This window comes from Leopardus geoffroyi, chromosome A1 (assembly GCF_018350155.1).
Source record: "Leopardus geoffroyi isolate Oge1 chromosome A1, O.geoffroyi_Oge1_pat1.0, whole genome shotgun sequence".
NCBI classification, from domain to species: domain Eukaryota; kingdom Metazoa; phylum Chordata; class Mammalia; order Carnivora; family Felidae; genus Leopardus; species Leopardus geoffroyi.
The window spans coordinates 12,364,112-12,389,653 of record NC_059326.1 but is presented as its reverse complement, the minus strand read 5'-3'; the positions used below and the strand labels follow the sequence as shown (position 1 = coordinate 12,389,653).

The 25,542-nt window shown below is 39.9% G+C and overlaps 1 protein-coding gene across 5 annotated transcripts in view; it reads left to right on the top strand.

Moving 5' to 3' along the window:
- Positions 1-11,110: 11,110 nt before the first annotated feature.
- Positions 11,111-25,542, top strand: part of STARD13 (StAR related lipid transfer domain containing 13) — a 191,084-nt gene continuing 176,652 nt past the window's right edge. For 3 of the 5 annotated variants that reach the window (XM_045473678.1, XM_045473660.1, XM_045473670.1), the window contains exon 1: positions 11,111-11,417. In XM_045473678.1, the coding sequence (XP_045329634.1) occupies positions 11,249-11,417 (169 nt within the window). In that variant the 5' untranslated portion in view covers positions 11,111-11,248. The remainder of the gene's footprint in view (positions 11,418-25,542) is intronic. The other 2 variants (XM_045473706.1, XM_045473687.1) reach the window with 1 other exon arrangement.

The following is a 25,542-nucleotide window of genomic DNA, read 5'->3' as shown; positions in this document are numbered from 1 at the left end:
AGCAGTTGGAAATAAACTGAGGCCGAGGTCCTTCTCCACACCTCCTGACATGATTCACTGGGTAATGATTATCAGATGATTATCACTGGATAATGATCCCCTCATTATATAAAAAAAATATAATTAATCGTATGACAGAATATTTGGAAAATGGAAATTTAAAAGACATCACCCATAATTCCACCATCCTAAAAATGGACACAATTGTGTTTTTGATGTGTTTTCTTCTAATCTTTTTTTTTTACCATGCATTTAAGTAATTAATTAATTTTATTTATTTTTTTTACAAAATGTAATTGTAGTAGGTACTACACCATTTTGTGCTTCTCATTTTCCAAATGCAACAACAAACACTGATTGATTAACAGAATGCTATGGGACTGGGTTTTCTAAGGCAATCCAAATTGAGAAAGAAACCAAGGCCAAGAATAGTCCTTGACATCCCCTGAGTTAGAGAATGAGAGAAAGAAGCTCATCAAAGACTAAGAGCAGCTTTTGGTATGCTCTATCCTTCTGTGTAGCAAACACATTTTTGGTATTTTGTGTTTTCCCGTGATTGATTAGTGTGAGTCATCTTGGTGGAGCGCCATAAAGACAAGGTAACCACGCCCAGCTATGTATGGTGTGCGTGGTCTGTTTAAACAGGTCTGTGTCTTAGGAGGCAGTGTGATTATGATTATGCTCTCGGAGGTTGGCCAGAGGCCACTGCAGGCTTCAATAAACATCAAGCTCTAAAGAAATAGTCAAATGAGAAATCTCAAGACAGTCTCTATAGATCTATAAACACACATATATTCTAGAACAAAAAGGAACTCCTCCAGAAAGGCTGTGTGAAACAGACATAATAGCCAAGCAATACCTTTTTCTTCCCTTAACTCAAAGAAGCACCCATGGGTGTAGGTTTGGAAACCTGATTTGTCTTTAAAAGTTGCATTGTACTGGGGCACCTGACTGGGTTAAGCATCTGACTTTGGCTCAGGTCACGATCTCACCGTCCTGAGTTCGAGCCCCATGTCAGGCTCGTGCTGACAGCTCAGAGCCTGGAGCCTGCTTCCCATTCTGTTTCCCTCTCTCTCTGCCCCTCCCCCACTCATGCTCTGTCTCTCTCTCAAAAATAAATAAACATTAAAAAAAATTTTTTTTAAGTACCATTGTACTGATTTTGAAAGCTGGTTAGGCAAAGGATAGCTTGTTTTCACAATGCTAGAGTACCATTTGATGGGTAGATAGATTCAGGACTTCCTACACATGTTGTCCCTATGAACCCTTCTGGCAGACCCCTCTTACTTCTGCCCAAGCCTATAAATCCTGAATTCAGTTTGCTTTCTTAGTTCTTTACCATTATTCACCATAGTGAATTCACCTTCTTCTAAAAAGTTGAGTACTTCTAGGAAATAGCTGTAGCTGAAAAGTATCCCCCCACTTTAGAGCTTTGGTGGGGTAACGGGAGAATGACTCATGTAGAACATTTAGGGGAGGGGTGTCTGCTCCCAAGTTGAGTCTTAGTATCTGGGAGGTCTCTGTAACATGGTGATTTGAAATACTAATTCCTCTTATTAACTAAAGAAGGGAGCATCACATAGGAAAGTATTAATGTATTTTTTTCTTTTTTTCTTTTTCATGACCACGTTTTTCTTGATATTGTCTTCACCTTAATCTCACCCAGATATGTATCCGTTCGGGCTCAGCACTGCATTTCCTGCTGTGCAGAATGAATTTGGTCCTGTTCTGATCTGGCTACTCTGCTTCTACAGTCGCCTCTTCACACTCTGTTGTATGATCAAGTCCGGTGGTTGTAACTGTCCTCAGCTTTTGCCATGATAAATCATTCTGTGGAGAAGAGGGACAGTCCCTCTTTGTACCACTTTGTCCATCTTTGTACCCCTGGTGCCTAGCACTGTGCCTGGCATGAACTATGCACTAGAAATATTTGACTAGGAAAGGGTGAAAGAAAGGTACTGTGGCACATGTTAATTAGTGGCTTTGTCTCTATTTATGAGAAACAAGATGCCACCAAAAAATCAGTTTTTCATTCCAGCAGAATCACCTTTGGTCAAGTCATTCCTCCCAACCCAAAAGTGGAATCTCCCCTTATTGTCCAGCCATAAACCATGAAATGTGTCTTCCCCATCACCTCAAAGTTCCACTGATACTGGTTTCTAGGGTTCTAGAAAGCTATCTTGGTACCTTCTCAATTTTGTAGTGTTTCTTTCTTTGTAGGATGTGTTTAATGCTGTTACTCCTCCTGATACTTGCCATTCTTTAAAGTATAGATTAATGGTCTTGTATTAGGAATAAGGAGAAAAAACATTCTATCATATTCTTAGTGTACTGAGCTAAATATATCCAAGAACTTATATTAGTTTAAATATATAAGACATGCAATTGCATTATGAATCCCACACTCTTATTCTTCCAGTTTGTGGGCCATGATTATTTACAAACCTTTCTTAGTGCCCAACTGTTGTATGACGCCAGATGGGAAGCAATTATATAAAGAATGGAGACTGGTTCCAGAGCAACAGGTCAGCATACAATCTAAATAATGGTGTACCTTTCATTGGGCAATATCAAATATTTACAAAACAAATAATGTGGAGAATCAATAAAGGATTTTCCAAAGGGCTCATCATAGGATTTCTTTAATGAGCAAGCTTCCTTTTTATATTCAAATTATAATTTGAGTCACCTTTGAAAAAATATATTCACTTGTTTAAGACAGGGACAGAGTTTATAGAATCTAATCTGATGTAAATGAGGATAAATTTCTAAGTGCAGACAAATCCCACCTAAGAGACTGAAAGATCCGATCCAGTAATAGAGGCAATCCATAAAGAAAGAAAAGAACAGAAACACCAAAAATGAGCAATTACTGTTATTTTCAAGTAGGGCAAAAACACATAGGTTCTAGAAAATACCAGACAGTAAGTTGATTGAAGTTTCCACCAAAACTCTTGAAAGAATTATTAAAAGATATTTATGAGCATGAAGAAGCAGAGGTGGTTGGTAACCTAGATGCAGCATGGGTCCATGAAGAACAATCAGCCCCATGTTGTTTGCCTTGTAATTGAAGGCACAGCAGGCGTTCAGGCTGACTCAAAGCTCAGGAAGATAGCTTTTCTTTCTTTCTTTTCTTTTTAAATGGCTTTCAGCCTCTCTCTGTGAGGGGGCAAGGATTGCTCATCCCTCCAGGCTCCCTAATATTCCCAAGAAACCTTAAACTGCCCTCGGTTTGATGGTCAAAGCATATACTTTTGCCACTAACCAACAAAGTGAAATACATACATTTAAGTCCTCCCTCCTCCCCCATCCCGGAGAATAACACCTTGAATTATCTACTGTCCAATCCTTATCCAATCCAAATGTTGTAGTAACAACAGCAAAATTTATGATTGCCTCAAAAATATGCATCCATTCCTGTAGACATTGTAGACATTCCAGATCTTTGGAGAATTTAAATTATCATTTGTTCGATTACTTATTTAATCATTTATTAAACCAATTGCTATTGATTTCCCACTATGTGCCAGGCCTTGTGAAAGGCACTGAATGTAGAATGTGAATGGAATAGACACGGTTCAGTCATGAAAATCTACTGGGGGCAAAAGGCAATGTGTGACTTAATGAACAAATAAATATGTGATTATAAATTTATTTTTTAAATTCTTTTAATGTTTATTTATTTTTTGAGAGAGAGAAACAGAGTGCAAGAAGGGGAGGGGCAGAGAGAGAGAGAGGGAGACACAGAGTCTGAAGCAGGCTCCAGGCTCTGAGCTGTCAGCATAGAGCCCAATGTGGGGATAGAACCCACAAACCATGAGATCATGACCTGAGCTGAAGTCGGATGCTTAACCAATTGAGCCACACAGGGGTCCCTGTGGTTATAGATTTAGAAGGTGCTACAGAGATAAATGGAGTGTTGCTTCTGCTTAGGTAAAGCAAACAGGGATGGCTTGCCTGAGATATACCAGTCAAATTGATACTTGAAATCTGAAAAGGAGCCAAGGATGGAAGGACTCCATGAAGAGAATCCAGGCTAAGGGGTAGCATGTGTGGAAAGAGGATTCTGAGGTAGCAAAGTGGAGGAGGCTGGGTGATGAGGTGGGAGTGGTAAGCAGGGAGTAGATTGTGCAAGACCTTGTGGGCCAGGTAATGAGTTTGGGTTTTGTTCTAGGTGGAATGGAAAACTTTTGATGTATTTTAAGTAGGGAAGTGATATTGTTTAGTGCATAGTTTAGATGATCACAGTGAAGAGCATACTTATATCATGTTTCCTGGAGGCCCTCATAGAAGCTACTTTTCCGAAATAGTGCTTGTTCTTTTACTATTATTGGCATTGAAGGAGGCAGATAAGATATTATGAGCTCAACTTTGTTACCAGATCCAGTATCATTGAAGATGCTGATTCTTTATGAGGGCCTTTTATTTATGAGAAAAGTTTTCTTGGGGGGGGTCTCAATATCTGTTGATCTGTGTTTATCTTGAATAACCTTTTTGTTTTTATCTTATGGGTATGCTGAGTTTTGTAATTGATCTTATTTTCCTTTTGCTTTGTCACATAGGAATCTTTAGCCACCTCCTACAAATGTACAGAATTGTGTGGCTTATAGTTCTGTAAACTGATTTCAGCCTTAGCTTCATTATTTTCCTTTTTTTTTTTAATTTTTTTTTTAACGTTTTTATTTATTTTTGAGACAGAGAGAGACAGAGCATGAACGGGGGAGGGTCAGAGAGAGAGGGAGACACAGAATCGGAAGCAGGCTCCAGGCTCTGAGCCATCAGCCCAGAGCCTGACGTGGGGCTCGAACTCCCGGACCGCGAGATCGTGACCTGGCTGAAGTCGGACGCTTAACCGACTGTGCCACGCAGGCGCCCCGCTTCATTATTTTCCTACACTTACTTTACCTTTTTCCGAACTCACTTAACTATTCATTTTATGCTTTAAAAAATAGGTATTTTTGTCAGCTGCATCAACGAACAAGGCAGAATTAAATCGTTGGAGGAGAAAATCCGGAACTGAAAATATCTCAATAATTCCAATAAGTTGAAAGACCTGTTCCTTAGTTTGAAAGGTCATTTGTTAAATACAGAATAGAGAACACTCATTTAGCAGCACATTTTGTGAAGATACATAAATACCACAAGGCTTAAGCACTTAGATTGGCTGTAAAACAGAATCTGTGACATAACACTTAACATTGGTGTAATGGTGAATCTCTTTTCTATCTTCCCTGGCAGACTCTCCCTTGAGAGCAGAAACCACATGTAATCACCTTTGTGGCTTCCATACTTATTACAGTGCTCTACAAGCATTCAGTCCATACTGAATTAATGATTGAGTAAATACAGATTAAAAAAATCCAACATCCCGTATCTTAAACTGGATCAGCAGAAATACAATGCCCTGAATGGAGGAGGTATTCACATATTGTATCATGAGCTACCGTGCTTGACTGTTTCTAGAGCTCTAAGTTTAGGGTGGGAGCCATATTCTTAAAGAGATACTGACAGACTGGACTCAATCTAAAAGATAGCAATTGAGCCAGTGGATGGAAATTATAAGGAAAAACTTTCTTAAACAGTTTGTCGTCCTCAGTGATATAAAAACACTTCATATATGTGGGTAGAGTATTACTTAATTGATCTGTGTAGTAGTTGGGTGGTTGGATTAGAAGATATTTAATATCCTTTCCAAATCCAAGATGTAAAAACTTTATGCCAATAGGAGTTGCAATGAATAAGTGGATTCCATATTTGTATGTAACAAGCTAATCTAATTAATGTGCCACATAATGACTATTTACAGGTATTAACATGACTGTTCATACTAAATATTTTTGCATTAGTCATGAAAATGTTTCTGAAGGCAATAGGTTTTGACAGGGTGAAAGAAGAGGAAATCACACAGTTCCAAATCTTTGAAACAACTTAGCAAAGTGAAAGAATTTTGGTTTGGCTGGAATGGATGGGTGTAGGCAATGAGCCCAGGACAAGTCAGACCAGATCGCTTGCCATATGAACTGGGGCTGACGGTTGGGTCCCCAGGGGATGGCATAAGGGCAGTGCATGTGCTCTTGGAGAGCCATAGAGGCAAAGTCAACCAAAGACAGTAGGGAGGGCTGAGAGACAAAATAAAGCAAACCTATTACCACCCCCAAGTCCAGCAACAGGAGCTGGACTCTAAATGGGGGAGACATGGTCTATAGCTGGTAAAGCTGAATCAGAAGAGAATCCGCTCTGAAACTTTTCATGGAGGGCCCTGGTCATGGCTATGAATGTTAGTTTCACTGGCTTGCCTGCATTGGTCAATGGGCATGTGGTGCATGCATGTCGGGAAGGCTTATTGGCACAGGGTTGGACACAGGCTCCACGAATCAATTGGTGGAAATCCTCAAAGTGAGCTTCAGAACCCACAGGAAGGCTCTGCCATTAACCCACAACGTTTGGATTCAAGTAATCTCAAAAGCAGCTTTGCAAATCGGTTCTGCTTTTTTCCGCCTACCACTTATATCTCAAACATTTTCCTGCTTGGCAGGACTACCTTGGCTCCCTCTGAACAGGCTGATGAGGAAGCTGGAATGCATGTGAAGGAGGAAAAGGAGTAGTAGACAGATGAAAGCACGGGAGTCATTCCTGGCTTCTGTAAAATCACACCTAGCTTTCTTCTATGTGTACCTAAGATTCCACTGAGCACTACTCTAGGATCATCTACCGAAAGACTTGGTACCAAAAGTTTTGTTTAGAGGTCAAGTTTCAGAATTTTGACTGTATTTGGAGCATTTGCATTGGGAAGAAATTCCCTAGAAAAGGTAAGACCGTATGCAGAGTTAGCCTTGAGGATGAACAGAAAGCAGAGGGCAAAGAGCCTACCCTGCAAAAGGAATGTGCTTTTTAAACAAAAAGACAGTCAAGCTGCTTCTGCACTTTAGGATTAGGGTGGGAGTGGGTGGGTCTCCGGTTCTTAGCTTTGGGTTGCTCCAAAGAGGGCCCATGGTTCTCACTGGTTAATTAAAAGCTCTGGGCTGTGTAGTTTGCTCTCTAGATACCTAGATCTCAACCACTACAACAATTTAGCCAATCCATTGCGGTTTAGCCAATCCAATTTAGCCAATCCTATGCAGTTGACCTTTGAACAACAAGGGGGTTAGGGCACCAACCCCTATGCAGTCTGCATATAACTTGGCTCCCTGAAAACTTAACCACTAATACCAACTTGACCTGAAGCTTTATTGGTACTACAGAGTCAATTAACACATATTTAGTATATGTATTATATATGTACTGTATTCTCACAATAATCTCAAAATTCTTTAAAAATTTTTTCAGTATATCTAGGCTTTGTTGTTTTTCTGCAAGTTTTTTAAGTCGTTGCAAGTCTCCAAATTTTTCCCAATATATTTATTGAAAAACATCTGCATGGGAGTAGACCTGCGCAAATAAATATGCGGTATCTAAGGGTCAACTGTATTTTCATTTAAGCGTTCCGGTATCACATGAAATTATACAGGATTAAGATGATTTTCAGTATATCCGTCTAAAATTTTTTCCTCTATCCAGTGTCCCCAGCACCCTCTCAGTGCCACAATTTTCCTTTCCCTGTCCCTTGTGTGTGATAGTGGAAAGAGTTAAAATATCATCAGCTTGGAGATAGACAGTGGCTCTACACTTGGTTGCTGTATGACCTGGGACATCTCTTCATCCTTGGGAGTCTTAGGTTCCTGTTCTACAAAATAGAAGACCACAGACATTAATTAAAGACATGCCTGGTACATACAAGGAGCTCAACACTGTTAGCTCCTCCCACTTCCCCCTTCCCCTGTTCATTGCTCTCTTTGGGTCTCAGTATTCATCTGTTTATTCCAACCCCAAAATAGTCTAAGTGAAGATTGCTCTTGACCAAATTAGGAAAGAGGAAAAGAGGTGAAAACTAAAAACTAGCACCATCCATTTTCCTCATTTTTATTTTTTAATTTTTATTTATTTATTTTTAAAGTTTATTTTATTTATTTTGAGAGAGAGAGAGAGAGAGAGAAGGGGAAGGGCAGAGAGAGAGGGAGAGAGAGAGAATCCCAAGCAGATTCCATGCTGACAGCACAGAGCTTGACGTGGGGCTCAAAATCATGAACCTTGAGATCATGACCTGAGCCGAAATCAAGAGTTGGATGCTCAACCAACTGAGCCACCCACGCACCCATTTTCTCCATTTTTAAAAGGAATTAGAAAGGAAGGAATTCAGCATTAGTCTTGAAAGATACACTTGGGCGTTCAGCACTTTCTCCTTCTCTCTGATTTCTTTGGACCTCTCTCACTCACCAGTAAAGACAAAGAATTCTCTCAACTAGTTGAATGGAGACAGTATCAGCCCAAGGAAGATTATTAGCAATTTCTCACTTTTACGTTTACAACAAACAGAAAGAGCTGCCCACCCAGTGGTAATTATTTGATCACTAGGACTAAATAATGAAAAAAATATTCATTAAAAGGGTGTGGATTTCATAGCAATACATTAGCATAAAACAAGGCATTAACGGTGCTAATAAGAAAAGTGTTACTTAGCTGCTTTAAATATGGTATTTTGGACATTTGAAATGACAAAAACATGGTGAGCAGTCACATGGATTTATAGCTACTACTTGAACCATAAAATCAAACTTGTCATGATAGAGAAGACAGAAATGCTGATATGTAATCCTTCACAGATCCCCTTATTAAAACTTAAACTGATTTTTAGAAAAATTAGGCTTTCTTCTAAGTTGTCTTTGTTTTAATCAGGGAATCGAAATTCCTTTTTTTCCTTAATTTACATCTAATTCTTATCCTTCATTGCCAATCTCTTATGAAATACTATGTTTCATGTTGTTGCATCTGTTTACATATATATCAAAGAATACATGTTTATGATCTTGATGTTTTCAGAACAAAACACCTTGGGACTTTCAGTGCAGAATGGAGGCACTGTGATTTTTTTTTTTTTAATACTAAACTGGCCATGATACACTGCAGTGCTTCTCAGAGAGGCTCATTCCATTTATTTTTAAAATGTAGCCAAGTCAATAATGAACTACCAGCCTGGCATTGGGAATGGCCAATCTTTAAGTGTTATTCACAGCTATAAAACAAGTAGATTTTATTTCCAGCCTTTACCTTCCCCTTGCTTAGCTTTTGGAACCTATCCCAAGTTGCTAAGTTCATGGTCTTTCCCTCTCCATTCTCCTTCCATTCTCTCCCAGTGAAAAAGTGATAACTGCTAGTTGTCTGGCTTGAACACATGTTTAATGGCATTGATGTCCCTAATGGTGGCCTATCAAAACAAAAGCACGTGCACAAAGTAGCTGGCATTGACCTCTCCATCAGAGGGCATCCAGAGCTGGACCTGAGCTTGGATTCTGATGTGATTTGAATTTAATTCGATTAAATTACAGGATCTAATACTGAAGTGTAATGCTAAACCTGTCTACCATTACTGCCCATGCTTTTGGCATACCAGGGCCACTAGACCTTAGATCCCTTTCACCTTCCACAAAAGATGCCCTGGAATAGCAAAACTCTGATCAAACCCTAAATAAGAATGGAAAGGGAACAAAATAATCCATTGAGATCTTTCCTCTTCTACTGTGATGCGATTGAAACCCTAATGCTTGGCTACTCTTGCATAGCTATCGGAAGAGGCTCACAATTGCCATGAGAGAGTGTATATTCTACCGTAGGCTCTGTTCATTTACGTAGTAGGATAGTCATGCGAGGTGAGCTGCCACTGGTCAGAATCAGGCCAGCAAAAATTCCCACAGGGAAGAGCGTTAGGGCTGACCACCGTTAGCCACAGTAACAAGAATTGGGGTCCTAAGTTAAGTCCTGTTAAACTTTTGAGAGTTTTTTCATCATTAAGACTATAAATCACAGGCCAGGCTGTTTCAGTTTCAGCCAGCCAAATGTAAGAACAACTTGGCCATATGCTTCTTTTTCAAAGAACTTTATTCATTTAGCCCCAGGCTCAGAATTCAACAATGTTTTCTATGGACTTTTTCTCTTCACATCAAATAATATTAAAGCGGAAAAATATGGGGGAAAATTCTAATTACTCCCATATGTATACTTGGAAATGGCCAAATGGAATTATTCACAGTTTCCTTAAACACATACTCTGATTCCTGATCTCCACACGTGTGGGCATAGACCCTAGTGCAAAGACCTCCTCAGGCTCTGTTTGTCAGAATCGCACTCATTTTTTTAAAGCCCACCCAAATGTCTTCTCTGTGCGCCCCGCTACGATCACCCCAGTCGAAAATAATATCGCTCCCCCAACATTGTCTTTGTGTCTTTTTTGAGACACCTCTTACATAAGGTTTGTGAAAGCCTTAAGCTTTTGCGTAACTTCTCTTCTGGTCCTTAGCAGCTTGGCAGCATAAATCTGAATCTTTCCAGTGATGCGTGGCACTGTCTTAAATGTGATCGGTACTTCATGACTATTTTGCTTCTTGGCGATTAACTATTGAGGGTGTCGAAAAATTAAAGGGAAATAGATACTTAACAAATATGTGTATGCCCTTTGCCTCTCCCAGTCATCTGTAAGAGCTCTCAGCCTCCCACTGCAGAAGGTCAGGAGTCTGTAGTGTATTTACTCTGGGTGTTAAAGCACTTGAAAGTTTATTTTTCACTGGAAGAGCTTTATTTGATTCATTCTTTGTAAGGAAGGGTGCTAGCATACTCAGCTGTTGATGCTTATTTGGAGTAGTTTTTCATTGGAGACGTTTATCACACCCATTTGTTACCTGTCTGCAGCTGCCTTTGGAGAAAGCAAACGTGCTTTCTGTAACTTTTACAGCCTCCAAGGAAATCTATGCCCAGGGCTCAGTTTTCTTCTACTGCCTTTTCTTTTACCTTTCTCTTTTTAACTCGTTTAGTGATTGCTGCTTTCTGGCGCTTAGTCAGCTCTGAGACACCGCAAACGCTGGCATTTGCCTTCAGCACCGTGGGGGGATCAGAGCTGCTGGAGCTGCCGGTCTAGGGGGCTGGGGGCTGACTGCTTACGGTCCCGTTCTCCTTTCTTCTTCTGATTGGCTGCTCGAGGTCACGTGAAGGCCGGGGGTTGGAATTCTGAGTTGTGGCTTTTGGCACTCCTTCTTCTTTTTAAAAATCGCCTGGTGTGTGGAGCTCCGCCGGGCTTGGTGCCTCGCTCCCTTACTGAGACTGGAGACAGCCGGGAACAGCCACAGGGCAGACTGAGGTGGCAAAAGGGAAATCTGCCGAGATGTTCAGTCAGGGACCCAGGACCCCAGCTTCAGGCTGCTACTATCTAAATTCCATGACACCTGAGGGCCAGGAGATGTACTTGCGATTTGATCAGACTGCGAGGCGCTCTCCTTACAGGATGAGCCGGATTCTAGCACGCCATCAGCTAGTGACTAAAATTCAACAAGGTGAGTGGCCGGTAGAGGAAGGCTGTTGCTAATTCTGATTTCTGTTGGCTCTATTTCATGCTAACCCAGTTTTTTACATTGTTGTTTTCACTTTACAATACATGGATTTCTATGCGACGCTGCACCTAACTTTTAGAAATAACTTTAGGCAGCAGTTTTAAACAAACAGTGACAGCGCTTAGCTGCCACATAACTCAACTTCAAGTGCCCGGAAAACTTCACGGTAGGACGGTGAATCCTGCATTTCCAAAATTTATGTGCGTCTACACAATAAATGAGGCAGGTTTACTCGGTGTGTGTTTTGGGAGCTTTTCTGCCTCTTCCTCACACTGTGTCACATTTAAAACTTGGACATTTGTTTATTTCATTGGAGGGAGGGTAGAGAGGGGGGACTCACTTGTACCCCGCCCAGATTCTTTATAACATTGTTAGCCACAGGGGAAAGTTAGAATTCTATTCTTAAGGCCACTGGGCTGACAACCGGACTCGCATTCTCTATTTGTATGTTTATGTCAGTAGTCTCTGATTTGTTGATACTGTTTTTCTGGTGAAGGGTAAAGGTGTCTGCTAAGTTCAAAACAAAGCTTGTGACATGCGCTTGGAAGCAGCAGCTTCCTAAGCCCAGAGGAAAGGATATTGATTACAAACTGCTAGATGTTCCTTTTTATTCTCTACAAAAAAAAAAATTAATAAATAAAAATTAAAAAATAGGTCAACAGCCTGGACATCACTAAAACTCCTCATTCTCCAAAAATAGTTAAAACATGCTTCTCATCTTAGGGTTGGTCTGTAGAAGCTCGAAAATGAACATTCCTAAGAGACTCCTAACTGGTGCTCATTTAAAAGACACACACATACACCCACATCATCACAATAAGTTTATGAAGTTTATGACCACGCCCCTCCTGGGCTAAACAAAAACAAAAACACAAAACAAGAAACCCAATAACTAAATTATTATATTGGTGATACGAAATTTACCAGGAATTTCTAGAGCCATTATACAAACACAATTTCCACTTAAATAAATGAGTTTAAGATTTTATTGAATTTTAGAAGGGAAGTTGGGGTTGGTAATCGTGAAAATCTTATTGTAATGTTTCCAAAAGGAACAATATGTATTCTAGCGAGTAGCAGTTGATGAGATTGTTTCCTTGGAAATTAGGATTTGTTTGTAAAGGTTCAGGAACTGGTTATGTGTGAAGGATACTGGTCCTACATACCAGTCTGATTTCAGGAAGGATATTATGTCATTCCATAAACTCTGTGTGCAGGTCTTGATTGAATAGAAACAAAAGTAATTATTTCCCTGTGGCTTGATTTAAAAATACATTAGTCTTAGAATAAAAACCAGCTAAAGCTTTAGAGATTTCTGACAGTGGTGCTTTGCCAGATGCCATCATCGCTATGGATGCAGGAGCTTGGCAAATGTTTGATAATGCTTTATCATCTATGCTCGTTAAATGTTCTTCAGCATGCATGTGAAGTGCATTATGTTAGAAACACTGCATATAGAAATAGTTTGAAGTTGTTCTGCAGATCTCCTTAAATGTATTTACAATGATTGATTTCATTAAAATTCTTTATGTGTTTTTTGGATGAAAGTTATATTCCTACTGAGGATTTGAAGTTGTGAACACATGCGTGATCGTTGAAAGGATACTCTGAGTCTATGTTTCTTTTGCCTAAATAGAATATGTGAGCATTCTCACCTTTTTGTGCTGGGCAACAGAGTGTTTGAAACCAATGTATGCCTAGAAATTAAGAGTGATCATGAAGATCATAGGGAAGCATGAAGAAATTCCAATAGTTCAGCCATTGAGAACTCATCATTTGTTGATATTATACAATGATATAGTAAGACATTATAATAGCAGAAGCAAAATTTCCTGGGTAAGAGTAGAGAATATTGACTGAGCATTTATAATGTTTCAAGCACTACTCCGGGAGCCATATATATATATATATATATATATATATATATATATATATTTCAATTTATTTTACCCTCAAAAAAATCTTCTAAGTGAGCACATACTATTATCATACCCATTTTAAAGGCAGGAAAACAGAGACACGTAGAGGTCAAGTAACTTCTTACAGTTTACATAGTAGGTGCTGGTATTTTAATATAACTCTGAAGCCGATGCTCTGCAATACACTAAACTGTTTCTGGTTTTTATAATGAAAGTTGAAGTATTGGACTTGAGATTTATTTTAGATTTTGTAATATGCCAAAGTCATTTCAGTCTTTTCTACTCGGAATGCAGCAACAAACCATATGACAGAATCAGAATCGGTCACTCACAATGCGATTTCCAGTCAGGTTTTATTTCGCTAATGGAAGCAAAGTGCTGTGTGTTTTACCTTCCTTGAACAGCTAATATCCAATAATGCATGATGTCAAGTTATTTTACTGATGGCCTATAATCATTCAGTTAAAGTTTATCAAGTGTGTATTAAATTAATAGCACCATTATTTTTTGTAGTTCACATAGCGGTATCTTGAAATGACAGCAACATCAGTAAAATTGTTTACTCTATCGTAGATCTTTCATGGAGAATTTAGCATTGTATTATTATAATTTGGGGCATTATTACTGATGATCATAATCTCTCATGGTTGTTGGGAACGGTGCAAGCAAGAGTAAGTTGCTCCCCACTGACCTCATTATAGTGAGCTAATCATTGAATGGCATGGACATGATTCAACAGCAGATGCACTCATGAGAAGGAAAACAAAGAGGAGAAATAAAGGAATCTTTGATGATGCATAGGATCAGAATTAGTTGCTCAAACCCAGGATGAATCTAAACTTGCTCATCTTAGAGTATGCTCCAAAATACACACGCATTATTTCTCCTAGCCTTCTTTATAGTTCTGGAGTTTTAAGTCCAGTTAAAAGAGAAGAGAAGTTTAAAATAGAGGATTGCTTTGCAAAGTGAAAGTTTATCATCAGTCACACTGCCCAGAATCCCTACCCCACAATCTCGCTGAATCAATGGGTAAATTGTTGTATGGAGAGAGAATGGAAAGAATAATGGTCTTTATTTGCCTCAGTAGCAGGCACTTGGGAATGGACAAGAGGGGGGATGCTGGGGAGGTGGAGGAAGAGTATGTTAGGCCACAGGAAGGGAGAATTGGGATCTCTTGTCATTTGATAGCTATGATGCATTGGCTACAGGTGCACCATGTTGAAAGCTTATATACTCATGCATATGCTATCTGGAAAATCCAAATCTAGGCAAATACATAAATGTGATTATTTGGTTTGTGGAAGAATTCATCTTGCTATTATACTATTTTTTAAAAATTATTTTGAATGCTGAAAATGGCATGATATGGACCTGATTGTAGTCAAGTTCACTGAACCAGAAAAAAAAGAGACCAGGATGCAGGCTCTTATTTAGACCCCCTCTCATTCTTTCACTATGGCAAGTTTCAGAACCTTACTTGGCCTTTGTTTCTTGATGAGAAAATGAGATGGTCAGTCTCTGGTTTCTAAAGTTTATTCTGGTTCTCAAGTCCTCTCTCTGGTTGAGTCAGTAACTCCTTGAACAAGAGTGTGCAAAGCAGGGACTCCTTAAACCTAAAATAATAAGTTGAAAAGAAAACAGAGCAGCTTTCTAATGTAGAATAAATCAGTGGCTTATAATTTTTCTACAACTTGTCAAGGAAATTATTACAGTGGAAGTCAAATTTTAGTTCTATGGCTGCCACTAATTAATTGTGTGCTCTGGGGCACGCTACAACTTCTCTGGGCATTCTTTCCTTCCTCCATAAAATAAAGGGTTTGGATTAAACAAACGTGAGGTTCCCATCATGTCTAAAATTCTGGGATTCATGATCACAGGTATTATGTTAAGAAAGAGAGGCAGTTCTTATTTCTGTTTTTCTTATTATGTCATTTAATACCTACCTGGACATGTTTCTTTGATACCTGTTTAATGCTCTTATTATCAATTTAATGGGCACGTTAGGACAGCCAGTCTTGGGGACTATTTAAATATCATTACTACCTATAATTATAAAGAAACTGTAAAAACAAACAAACAAACAAACAAACAAAAAAACACCTTTCTTTCTCTAGAGTCCAGGACAGTGAAATGGAGGTATTGCAGTGCCTGGCCTATTGCAAAGAATGTCCGTGTGTGTGTGCCCCTGTGCTCACAGAAAGACGTCTTTTCTTGACAGAAAATGCAAAATGTAGAAAATTTCATAACCAAGAGAATTAGTGCAAGTCAGATTTGCATTTTCTTTGACTTTTATTTATTTTTGAAAGAGAGCGAGCGAGTGGTTGAGGGGCAGAGAGAAAGGGAAAGAGAGAATCTTAAGCATGCTCTGCGTTTAGCACCAAGCCCCATATGGGATTCGAACTCACGAACCATGAGATCAGGACCTGAGCCGAAATCAAGAGTTCAGTGCTCAAACGACTGAGCCACCTTGGTGTCCCTCATTGACTTTTTATCTGAGACTATTTTTAAGGATCACATCTGAGTTGAACTTAACCAGAGTGGAGTAAACTGCCTTCCTTCTGCTCCCAGGGAATGGAACTGGGTATTAGTGATGTGGTGTCTGTCTCTCATTACTCCATCGGACCACATGGCATCTTGGTATGTGGTAGCCTTGCTCATCCTGGTGGGAGAGCCCCAGCCCCCCAACTGGATAGCGTCAGCGGAAATTAAACAATCATTTATTCTTTGAGAATTGCCCTTTCTCCATGTCCAGTATTTTCTTACCCAACCACTTTCAGAAATGGAGGGTGGAAACACTGGCAGAAAAACAGATGGAACACAGAAAACAGGGTGAGAATGCATCAGTCCTGTATTGCTCAAGTTCTTTTTTAAAAAAGTGGCAACTGTCAGAAATTCACATTTCATGAATCAGAGCCTCTTTCTGTTCAGTGCTGGTGACCGAAGGACCTGTACATAAAGGGTACTGTTTAACCGAAAATTACAGGAAAATCTGTTGGGAGAATTAAGTCAATGAACTTTGCATAACATTTTAAAAGTGGTCACATACTAAAAATGCAAGCAGTTAAGAAATAAGTACTAGAAGGGAATTAGCAAAGAATGATATGTAAAACCTGAGAGTTTAATTTTAACCAAATTGAGACATCCATAGCTGCACATCACTGCTTTTATTAGCTCTAATTTTATAAACACACATCCCAGATGCAGGTAATTGCCAAATCTGGATTATGTGACATTATTTTCAGTGAGTAGAGATTCATTTTTTTCTCCTCTTTTCCCCGGTCAGTGTTTAGTTCTTTGTAAATTCTCGATGCTGGTCCACTCTTACAAAGCAAGGTTCCTCATTTCCTTAGCCACCTAGTCATGGGCAGTGCTTCTAGCTCTTCAGGTGACCCGAAAAAATTTAGACAGAGAGAAAATGAAAAGTGGGTTTTGGTAAACCTCTATACAGAAGGAAACATATCAGTTGGGATTTCATGGCGACAGGTCATGAATGAGCATGTGCCTTGTGCATTTCATTAACTATGCGAACCCAGTGGTAAGTCTAGGAAGAAGATACAAGAAGATAGGAGACCACGAGTTGCATATCTGATATTTGAATGAAGTAAGGATCATGTGAAAATCATTATCTGTCTCCTAAGGGGCAGTGTGAATATGATTTTCATGTGGGTAAAGACATCATAGATTAATTTACATTCTAATGCATTATCTAAAGGATTTGATGTAGTGTATAAAAGAATATACAACTCTGTGAAGGTTATTAGAAGACAAATCTGATGAAGAGAAAAATATAGGTTAGTTAATATAATAAAGGGATTATATTACATCCCTTTAATATATTAAAGAGATATTACATAAAATATGAAACGTAAGGTGCTAAATAATTATTAAAAGTGGGCTTTAAATTTAGCCTGAGCTTCCCTAATCTAAGCAAAGAGGAAAACACGATCAGGGGAAGATTTGCCATGGTGAAAACACACCAGCGCAGCTTTTCCTGGGACTTGATGTTTGGGAGAGTTTTCTCCCGAGAACTTGATATATGAGAGCAGTTTCATACAGATCTCATAAAGGGGACACTACAATATGGAGATGTAGTGGATAAATTAAACATTTCCTGCAGTGAATTCAATTGCAAGTTTCCTATAGGATCCTGCAGTGAAACCAGGGGCATAATAACAAATTATAATTCAGTAAAAATATTTGGGGATGGGGTGAGTGGCTCAAAACAAGGAGGTTCAGGTATGCAACCTGATTCTTCTCCTTAATCTTGAAATAGCATGGAAGCTGTCTAGAGATAGTTTCTCATCTGGCTTCACAGAACACTAGTCTGTTAGATATTCAGGGGAGAAATGTTTCTGTGGTTAAGTAATTTGAGAAATGCTATATCCTCTTTCCCTTTTTGGAAATTCACACTTATGAAAGGCCCAGAGAAATCCTGCGGAAAGTAATTTAACTTTGTTCAAACTGGTGTATTTCATCATGAATCCATTTTTCACCGGATACCAGGAAGTGACATCTTATAAAATCATGTTTCCTGGGGAACGCATTTTGGAAAAGCTGATTGAGGAAGCTTCAGGACCTGTGGTTCATTCGGATAATTCTCTTTGACTATATTTCTTGCATGGATTGGGCAATAGATAGTTTGAGGTTATATTTTGGAGAGTAAATTGTAAATATTTTTTGTTTTCAAATAAGGCCAGCTCCATGTACTCTAAAAATCAACTGGGTGTAAAGACAAGATTGACATCTCTTTATAAAAATTAACAAATAAAGGAAGATTCTTACCTGTTTAGGTGGCCCCTATATGTTTGCCAGGCAGAAATCTGAAGGAGTAGGTATATGGGCAGGGTTAATAATTCTACCAAGAATACAACCAGTCTTCAAATAACTCTCCACGATAGGTACTGCTAGGCCAGAAGAAAGAGATTATTGCTTTTTGGCTCTCATTCGTCTCACCTATGATAAAGCTGAAGCCCTGGGCAAATTCCAAAGGGATCTGCTATTATCTCAGCTAATTCACGATATTCCATTACTGCAAAGTGGAGTTGCCCCACAGGAAAGAAAAAGGAGACCCTTAAGTAGTGTCAGATTCTCCTTGGCTGTGACGTGGGATATGGACTCTCTGAGACTCAGGCATTGATGAGTGTGGCTCAAAGTCCATTTCCAACTTCATGATCTAAATGTATCTCTGGTTTATGTTCATACTTCATGTATGAAGTCTCTGCCACTATGACAGAATAAAATGAACTAATAGGTAATAGGTCATTTTAATTAATAAAGCTTGTTTGTTTAGTTGTATAAGCAACTTACAAGTTTCTCAGGAAGCCTGAAAACATATTCTTAAGGTACTTTTCCTCATGCTCGCAAAGAGGTAGTACATAGCATTTGCATTATGAATGATGCTTTTGGAGATAATCCACAAAATGTAGAAAAGTTACCACAGAATGCATGGGAAATTAGCCTTACTGTGTAGCCAAACCCCCATGTAAAGTCACATGGGACCATAGCAATCACTATAGAACGGTACAGCCTAGGGCAGGAAAAGTTGTACACTATTGTTTGAAAAGACCTGAGTTCCTGAATTCTCTCTGTCTGTCTGTCTCTCTGTGTCTCTGTCTCTTTTTAATTTAGAATCTAAAGGAATTTAAATGGAGCAATGGGCTCAATTAATGGAGCATACCCAGTGGGTACTTGGGTGGCTGAGTCATTTGAGCATCCAACTCTTGATTCCAGCTTAGGTCAAGCCCCGTGTGGGGCTTTGCACTGACAATGCAGGCCTGCTTGGGACTCAACCTCCCTCTCTGTACCCCTCCCCTGTTCCCTCACTCTCTCTCAAAAATAAATAAATAAATAGAATGGTTGCAAGATAACTGAAAATTACAGAACATGCTATTGCTATTTAAAAAAAAAGGAAATCAACAACAACAAAAAAAAATCCAAAGTGTCTGGCCGCAGTCTCAAATGATTTCCCCACAAGACGTAGGAATCCTGACAATTTTAAAAGTCTGACAGAGGCAGAGCTGACTAAAATACCAATGATTTGCATTGCCTTGCCTCTGTAACACTCTGATAAAACACAGGCGTGAACAGTGTAAAGGAAAAGGGTAGGGATTGTAAAGAAACTAGGCCGTCGCAAGTAACTAATATACATGTCAGTATTTTGAGCTAAAGAAGGTTTTCCCTTTCTGCATTCCAAGTCTCCTCTTTCTAGCTTATTTTAAAAATCATACATATGGATGGCAAGAATCTTGGATGAATATTCAGTCTTGATAAGTGAATGGTAGTAATTCACATACCCTTGTATTCACCAAATGACACACTGAGAAAAACTATGGTAGTCATAAAAGCATATTTTACTACCCCAGTATTATTTATAGTATTTGAAATTATTATAAGAAATAAGAAAGATTCACAATCCCAGTGATAATGGTATTCTAACCATTCCCCCCTAAATAAGACTGGAGTTCTTAATAGAGGACCTTAAATCTCTCCCAGATGCTTTCAAGGACACAAAACATTTCCTCCTAAATGCATTTCCCAAAATAGAGAATGAAATCCATTGCAAAGCCTTACTGTTTGCATCTTTGTAAAAGCCTGTGTTGTGTAGAGCAAGTTTTTAGTAATCAAATCACCATCACTTTTACCATTGATCTCTTTTGAGTAGGAAGATCCACTAACACCCCTTCCCTCTACACTCCCAACGTCACCATTAGTACTCCATTCCACCTGCTGTTACTATCTCAGACTTACTGCAAGGATTAAATGTGATAATACAGTTAAACACTGAGTACAGTATCCGGAACATACTCAGTGCTAGATATAAGAAAAATACATATATTAAACAAACATCCATGTACATATAGCCCTTCAAGGCGCTGTATCATTAAATGAAGAATAACTAATATACTTTATACCAAATTGACTAAGGTAAGCATACATACTGCCACATTTTTGTGTCCTTAAAAAAATATCACAAAATTTAAAACAAAAAATTTTTTTTTTGGTTTGGTGTTTGCCGTTTTGTTTTGTTTTAATCTTAAGCTGTAGTGAAATCTGCTTTTCCCAAATGTGGTTTCCTTTACTTCGTTTACTTAGTAACATCAGTTTACTTAGTAATAAATGTACAGCGGTTATTCTTAGTTGCCCTGAACTGACCTGAAATGATGGGTTTAGGCCAGGTTTCAGCTCATATCGATAAACAGCAAAGCCTGTTGTTCCCTACCTCCTGGCAAATAAAAGAGACTGTTCTGGGCAGGAAGTGTTCCTGGCTCCTGGAACCACTTGGTAGGAAACTCTGAAGCTGAGGGACAGCAGCAGAACTGGAGGAAGGGGGCTAGGCTCTGATCAGACATAGGCCAGAGTGAAAGGCCAGGGAGATGACCAGTGTGGAGCCTGGGAGCAAGGGCTCTACCCAGTCAGTAGTAGAGTTATATCTCTGTGCCTGATGAGTGAATCTATGATGTCTGAATCCCCTTCCCAAATTGTTGTGATTTTCTAAACTGGGCAGTTAACTTGGAGATTCTTGCCAATTTTATAAAAATTTTCCCGTATTCAATGGCCTTTGTGTAGAAGAGTTAAAAGAAATGCTGTAAAGTGTAGATAAAGTTTCTAATGCCCAGTTGGTAATTTAAAAACTCAGCACCCTTTCTCAAACTAATTCAAACAAATTATTTAAGAAATTTCCATTGCCCATGTCCTCTGGGATTTCATTCCTTTTAACTGAGGGATAATCTTCATCACTATTGAATTCCTAGGCTATGAAAGACTGCACGTGAATACAGTCATTAGCATTTGTGAAGTTTGTTGTTATGGAGTTGAATGGATTAAATAAACAAGAATGCTTTTTGCTGTATTTGGGTATGGAATATGTATAGTCTTAGGAGGCTCCATATAAGAGACTCCTCTACAAAGAATAGAAATTTCATTTAGTACCTGCTTCATACATCATGACTTAAATGTTAATCTTGAACTTTGAAAAAGCCTTGCTTTACAGGATAAAATATTTGATGTCTGCATATGGCGTCCTGGAAACCCTGAAAAAACTATGATAATAATAATCCCTTAATTGTTATGGTGCATGACCGTTTGTGTAGGAATTCCATATGCATTCGCTGTTTGAATACCTACATAAAATGGTATTATAATCGTGGATGACAAAGCTCTGTCCCCTAGAATCTGTCTTTCAGAGACCTGACCAATGCATCTGCAAGTGGCCCTACTTTGAATTATTTCTACTCTTGCGTTCCTGAGTCATTCCTTTGGACGTGGATTTTTCACTTGGTGCATTGTGTGGAACAGCACATTTCCCTGAGTGGGTAGAAAAGCACAGACGCACTTGACAGAATAAGGAAACTTGGTAGTGAGCAATGCGGTTGTTAAACATTAACTAACCGGTAGAATAGAGATGGTTTCAGAGGCCAGTTTTTTCCTTTCCTTCCTCTGTTTAGAGTAAAATTACTTCCTCACCTCCAGCTTTACAGTTCAGTTTCTGAGGAAGCCATTCTGTTCCTGGTTCGTGTGAGGTTTCTCCTGTCACTTGGTCGCCTCCTCCCACCTTTGGTTACTCCTGCAGGGCTGACCCTGGACACTGGCAGCTTGTGTTCTGTGACGCTTACTGCTTTGTTCCAGAATGCAGGAGTTGTGACAGGCTCTTCTCAGCTCATTAACCCTCAGCCATGCCTCTCGCAGGCACGCCTCTCGCAGTCTGTGCAGCTGGGTCTGGGGGTGCGGGAGCCTTACCTCTGGGCTGAGGGTTGCCATTTCCACTGGCTCACCCATGTGAAAAGGAAAGTGGGAGTCCGGGTTGGCCATGGAGAGGCAGGCTGTCCACATAGTTTATTAGCATTTTGGTGCATTTATATAAAAGGTTTGGGGGGCGCCTGGGTGGCGCAGTTGGTTGAGCGTCCGACTTCAGCCAGGTCACGATCTCGCGGTCCGGTCCGTGAGTTCGAGCCCCGCGTCAGGCTCTGGGCTGATGGCTCAGAGCCTGGAGCCTGTTTCCGATTCTGTGTCTCCCTCTCTCTCTGCCCCTCCCCCGTTCATGCTCTGTCTCTCTCTGTCCCAAAAATAAATAAACGTTGAAAAAAAAAAAAAAAGGTTTGGGTCTGGGGTGGCAATTGGACTTTTTATAACACACATTTTAGGATTAGAAACATTACAACATTTAAAAAATGGTAACACAATACCTATAGCTACTCCTATTGAGGGCTCGCTATTATGTTCCAGGGACTATTTTCAACATATATTGGTGTTTTATTTAATTTTTGTGAAGACCTGAAACCTAGGTTTACTCCTCTGGAAAATAAATATGGTAAGGCTTGACGCTTAAGGGTTTACTGTGTTTTTCTCCCAGCAAGTAGGTGGCAGAGATGGGCTTTGAACTCCAGTCTGTATGACCCAGGAGCCCACATTATTCACCACTGTGCAACCCCATCACCCTTATAATTATAGGTAGTCATGGTCTACTTGTAACCAAAGAAGGTTGTTCGTTTTGGTTTTTTCCATCATTTTAGCCCTGGCTGGTGCTTACTTCCTCACCCGCCCTTCAAGTTGTTGGAGGACTTCCCTGTGCCTCCAAAACCAGCAACAACTCCGAGCAACCGTCCTATATACTAACTACCCTCCCACTGCCTTCTTGAGGGCTGGCTGCTCTTTATCAGGAATGCTCCGTCCAAAGTCAATGTCAGGGCAGCAACATTCCAGCCTTTGGCAAGGAATCTAGCATAGTTAGGTAGGAACATGCCTAACAGGGGGAGAGGACAGATTCCTCCACCCCCAAGCGCCTTTCCCTACTTCCAAATCTCCAAAATGCTGCCCCTTCCTCCTAGAAAGTTTTGGAGGCAGAACACTTCCCTCCTCTAAGTTTCCTCAGGGCTCCTAGGGCCCACCTCTCTCGGTGGCCCCTGTAACCTTCACACGAGGCCTTTGCAGACAAGAAGCAAGGTGGGAGTTAGGTCAAACCACCGTTGTTCCCTCAACCCTAAATCCCAAAGACAGCAGTTCTATAGTGGAAGGAAAGCAAGCATTAAACCAGGGTCTCTATTTCCAGAGAGAAGTCCTATATGGAGATTTTTTTTCCCCCAGATTTTGCAATTTTGACCTCAGTCACAGCCGAGGCCCATAGACCAGAATAGTCCCAGTTGCACTCTGCACTTGCAGCTAGAGAACAGTAGCCAGTCAGAAGAAAATATCAATGTTCTGCCAACTTCTGCTGTTTGTGAAATTTTGCCAGAAGCAAAACAGGATCAAAAATAATAAACAGACCTCCTCCCTTGCTGCATGACTGTTATTTACATAAAGAGATTGATGAACTGACTGTGCTGTGTGAATGCACAGGGAAGGGACATTTTAAGGAGAAAAAATTAATTTTTTTGGTGCTTGGTTGCATGTGGTTTGAGGTTTTCTCAGATAACTGGGTTTCCAAAGAGACAACCCATAGCACAGATAGTGCTGTCTCTCCAGTGTAAGTGGACTAACCCATGGATAACACAACTTGACACATGAATTACATGCAGCTGTAAACCTCTTTAGGGAAAATGGGTCTTGAAAACTAAGGAACGTTGTCTCAAGTGGAATAGTGATGTTTCCAGGAGAAAGAGAAGCCGGACCTGTACAGTAACCCCAGAAAGCAGGAGGCATGGGTGCTGGGAACACCTTTGTCCTAATGGGCACCTGGTCACTATGGATGACTTTATGTAACTTCTTGGTGCCACAGTTTCTTCATCTACCAAATGGGAATAATATTAGCTCCTACCTCTAGTAATATTAGTGAGGAAAAAAGAATTGATGTGAAATTAATTCAAATGGAAGACATGAGGGGCACCTGGTAGCTCAGTGGGTTGAGCATCCGACTTCGGCTCAGGTCATGATCTCATGGTTCATGAGTTCAAGCCCCGTGTCGGGCTCTGTGCTGACAGCTCAGAGCCTGGAGCCTACTTCGAGTTCTGTGTCTCCCTCTGTCTCTGCCCTTCCCCTGCTTGCTTGTGTGCTCTCTCTCTCTCTCAAAAATAAATAAACATTAAAAAAAATTCTAGGGGCGCCTGGGTGGCTCAGTCGGTTAGGCGTCCGACTTCACCCAGGTCACGATCTCGCGGTCCGTGAGTTCGAGCCCCGCGTTGGGCTCTGGGCTGATGGCTCAGAGCCTGGAGCCTGTTTCCGATTCTGTGTCTCCCTCTCTCTCTGCCCCTCCCCCGTTCATGCTCTGTCTCTCTCTGTCTCAAAAATAAATAAACGTTAAAAAAAAAAAATTTAAAAAAAAAAAAAAATAAAAAAAAAAAAATTCTAAAAGAGGAAAACATGATGCTCAATTCTGGGGTGGGTAAGCGATGTTAGGATGCACCTTTAGGGATCACAGGACTGGCCCAAACACAAGAGCCACACAAAGCAAGACCTAGCTCTTTATCCTCAGTTGGACACAAAGCCTCATCATACTTGCTTCCTCTTCCTCGAACAATAATTCGTATCACTTGTCAAGGGTATGGGAATAATGAACCGCTCTGTAGTTTTGTTTTATTTTTGTTTATTTTTTAATATTTATTTATTTTGGGGAGAACGCAAGCAGGGGAGGGGCAGAGAGAGCGGGACAGAGGATCTGAAGCAGGCTCTGCAGGGACAGGCTGACAGCAGGGAGTGCAATGTGGTCCACTAACCAAACTGCCAGATCAGGACCTGAGCCAAAGTCCGACGCTCAACCGACCAAGCCACCCAGGCACCCCTGTAGTTTTGTTTTATTTTAATTGGTTCTCAAATGGACAAAGTCTACTAGCTCTTACATTCGTTTTATGTTTTCTTTTTATGTATTTGATGTGCTATTTTGGGTCATTTCAAACTCTAGTTTTCCCTCTTATTTTTCTTTCATTCTGAGGGGTCAAGAATTTTGCTCTGTGTTTTTACTCAGGTAATAAATATTCCTTCACCCTTAATGAGTAATTTCCCATAATTATGATCAGAATAAAACCTTTTAAAGTGAAAGATATTGTGTTAGAGACCCAGGGACTTTGACAAGTTAGAGTGTCATAAATCGTGTGCTTTCAGAGTTATAAATTTCCAATGGAAATTGGGCTTCTTGCCTAAGACTAATATTTATTTTTTTTTTCTAGTGTTTATTTTATTTTGAGAGAGATAGTGTGCATATGAGCGCGAGTGAGCAGGGG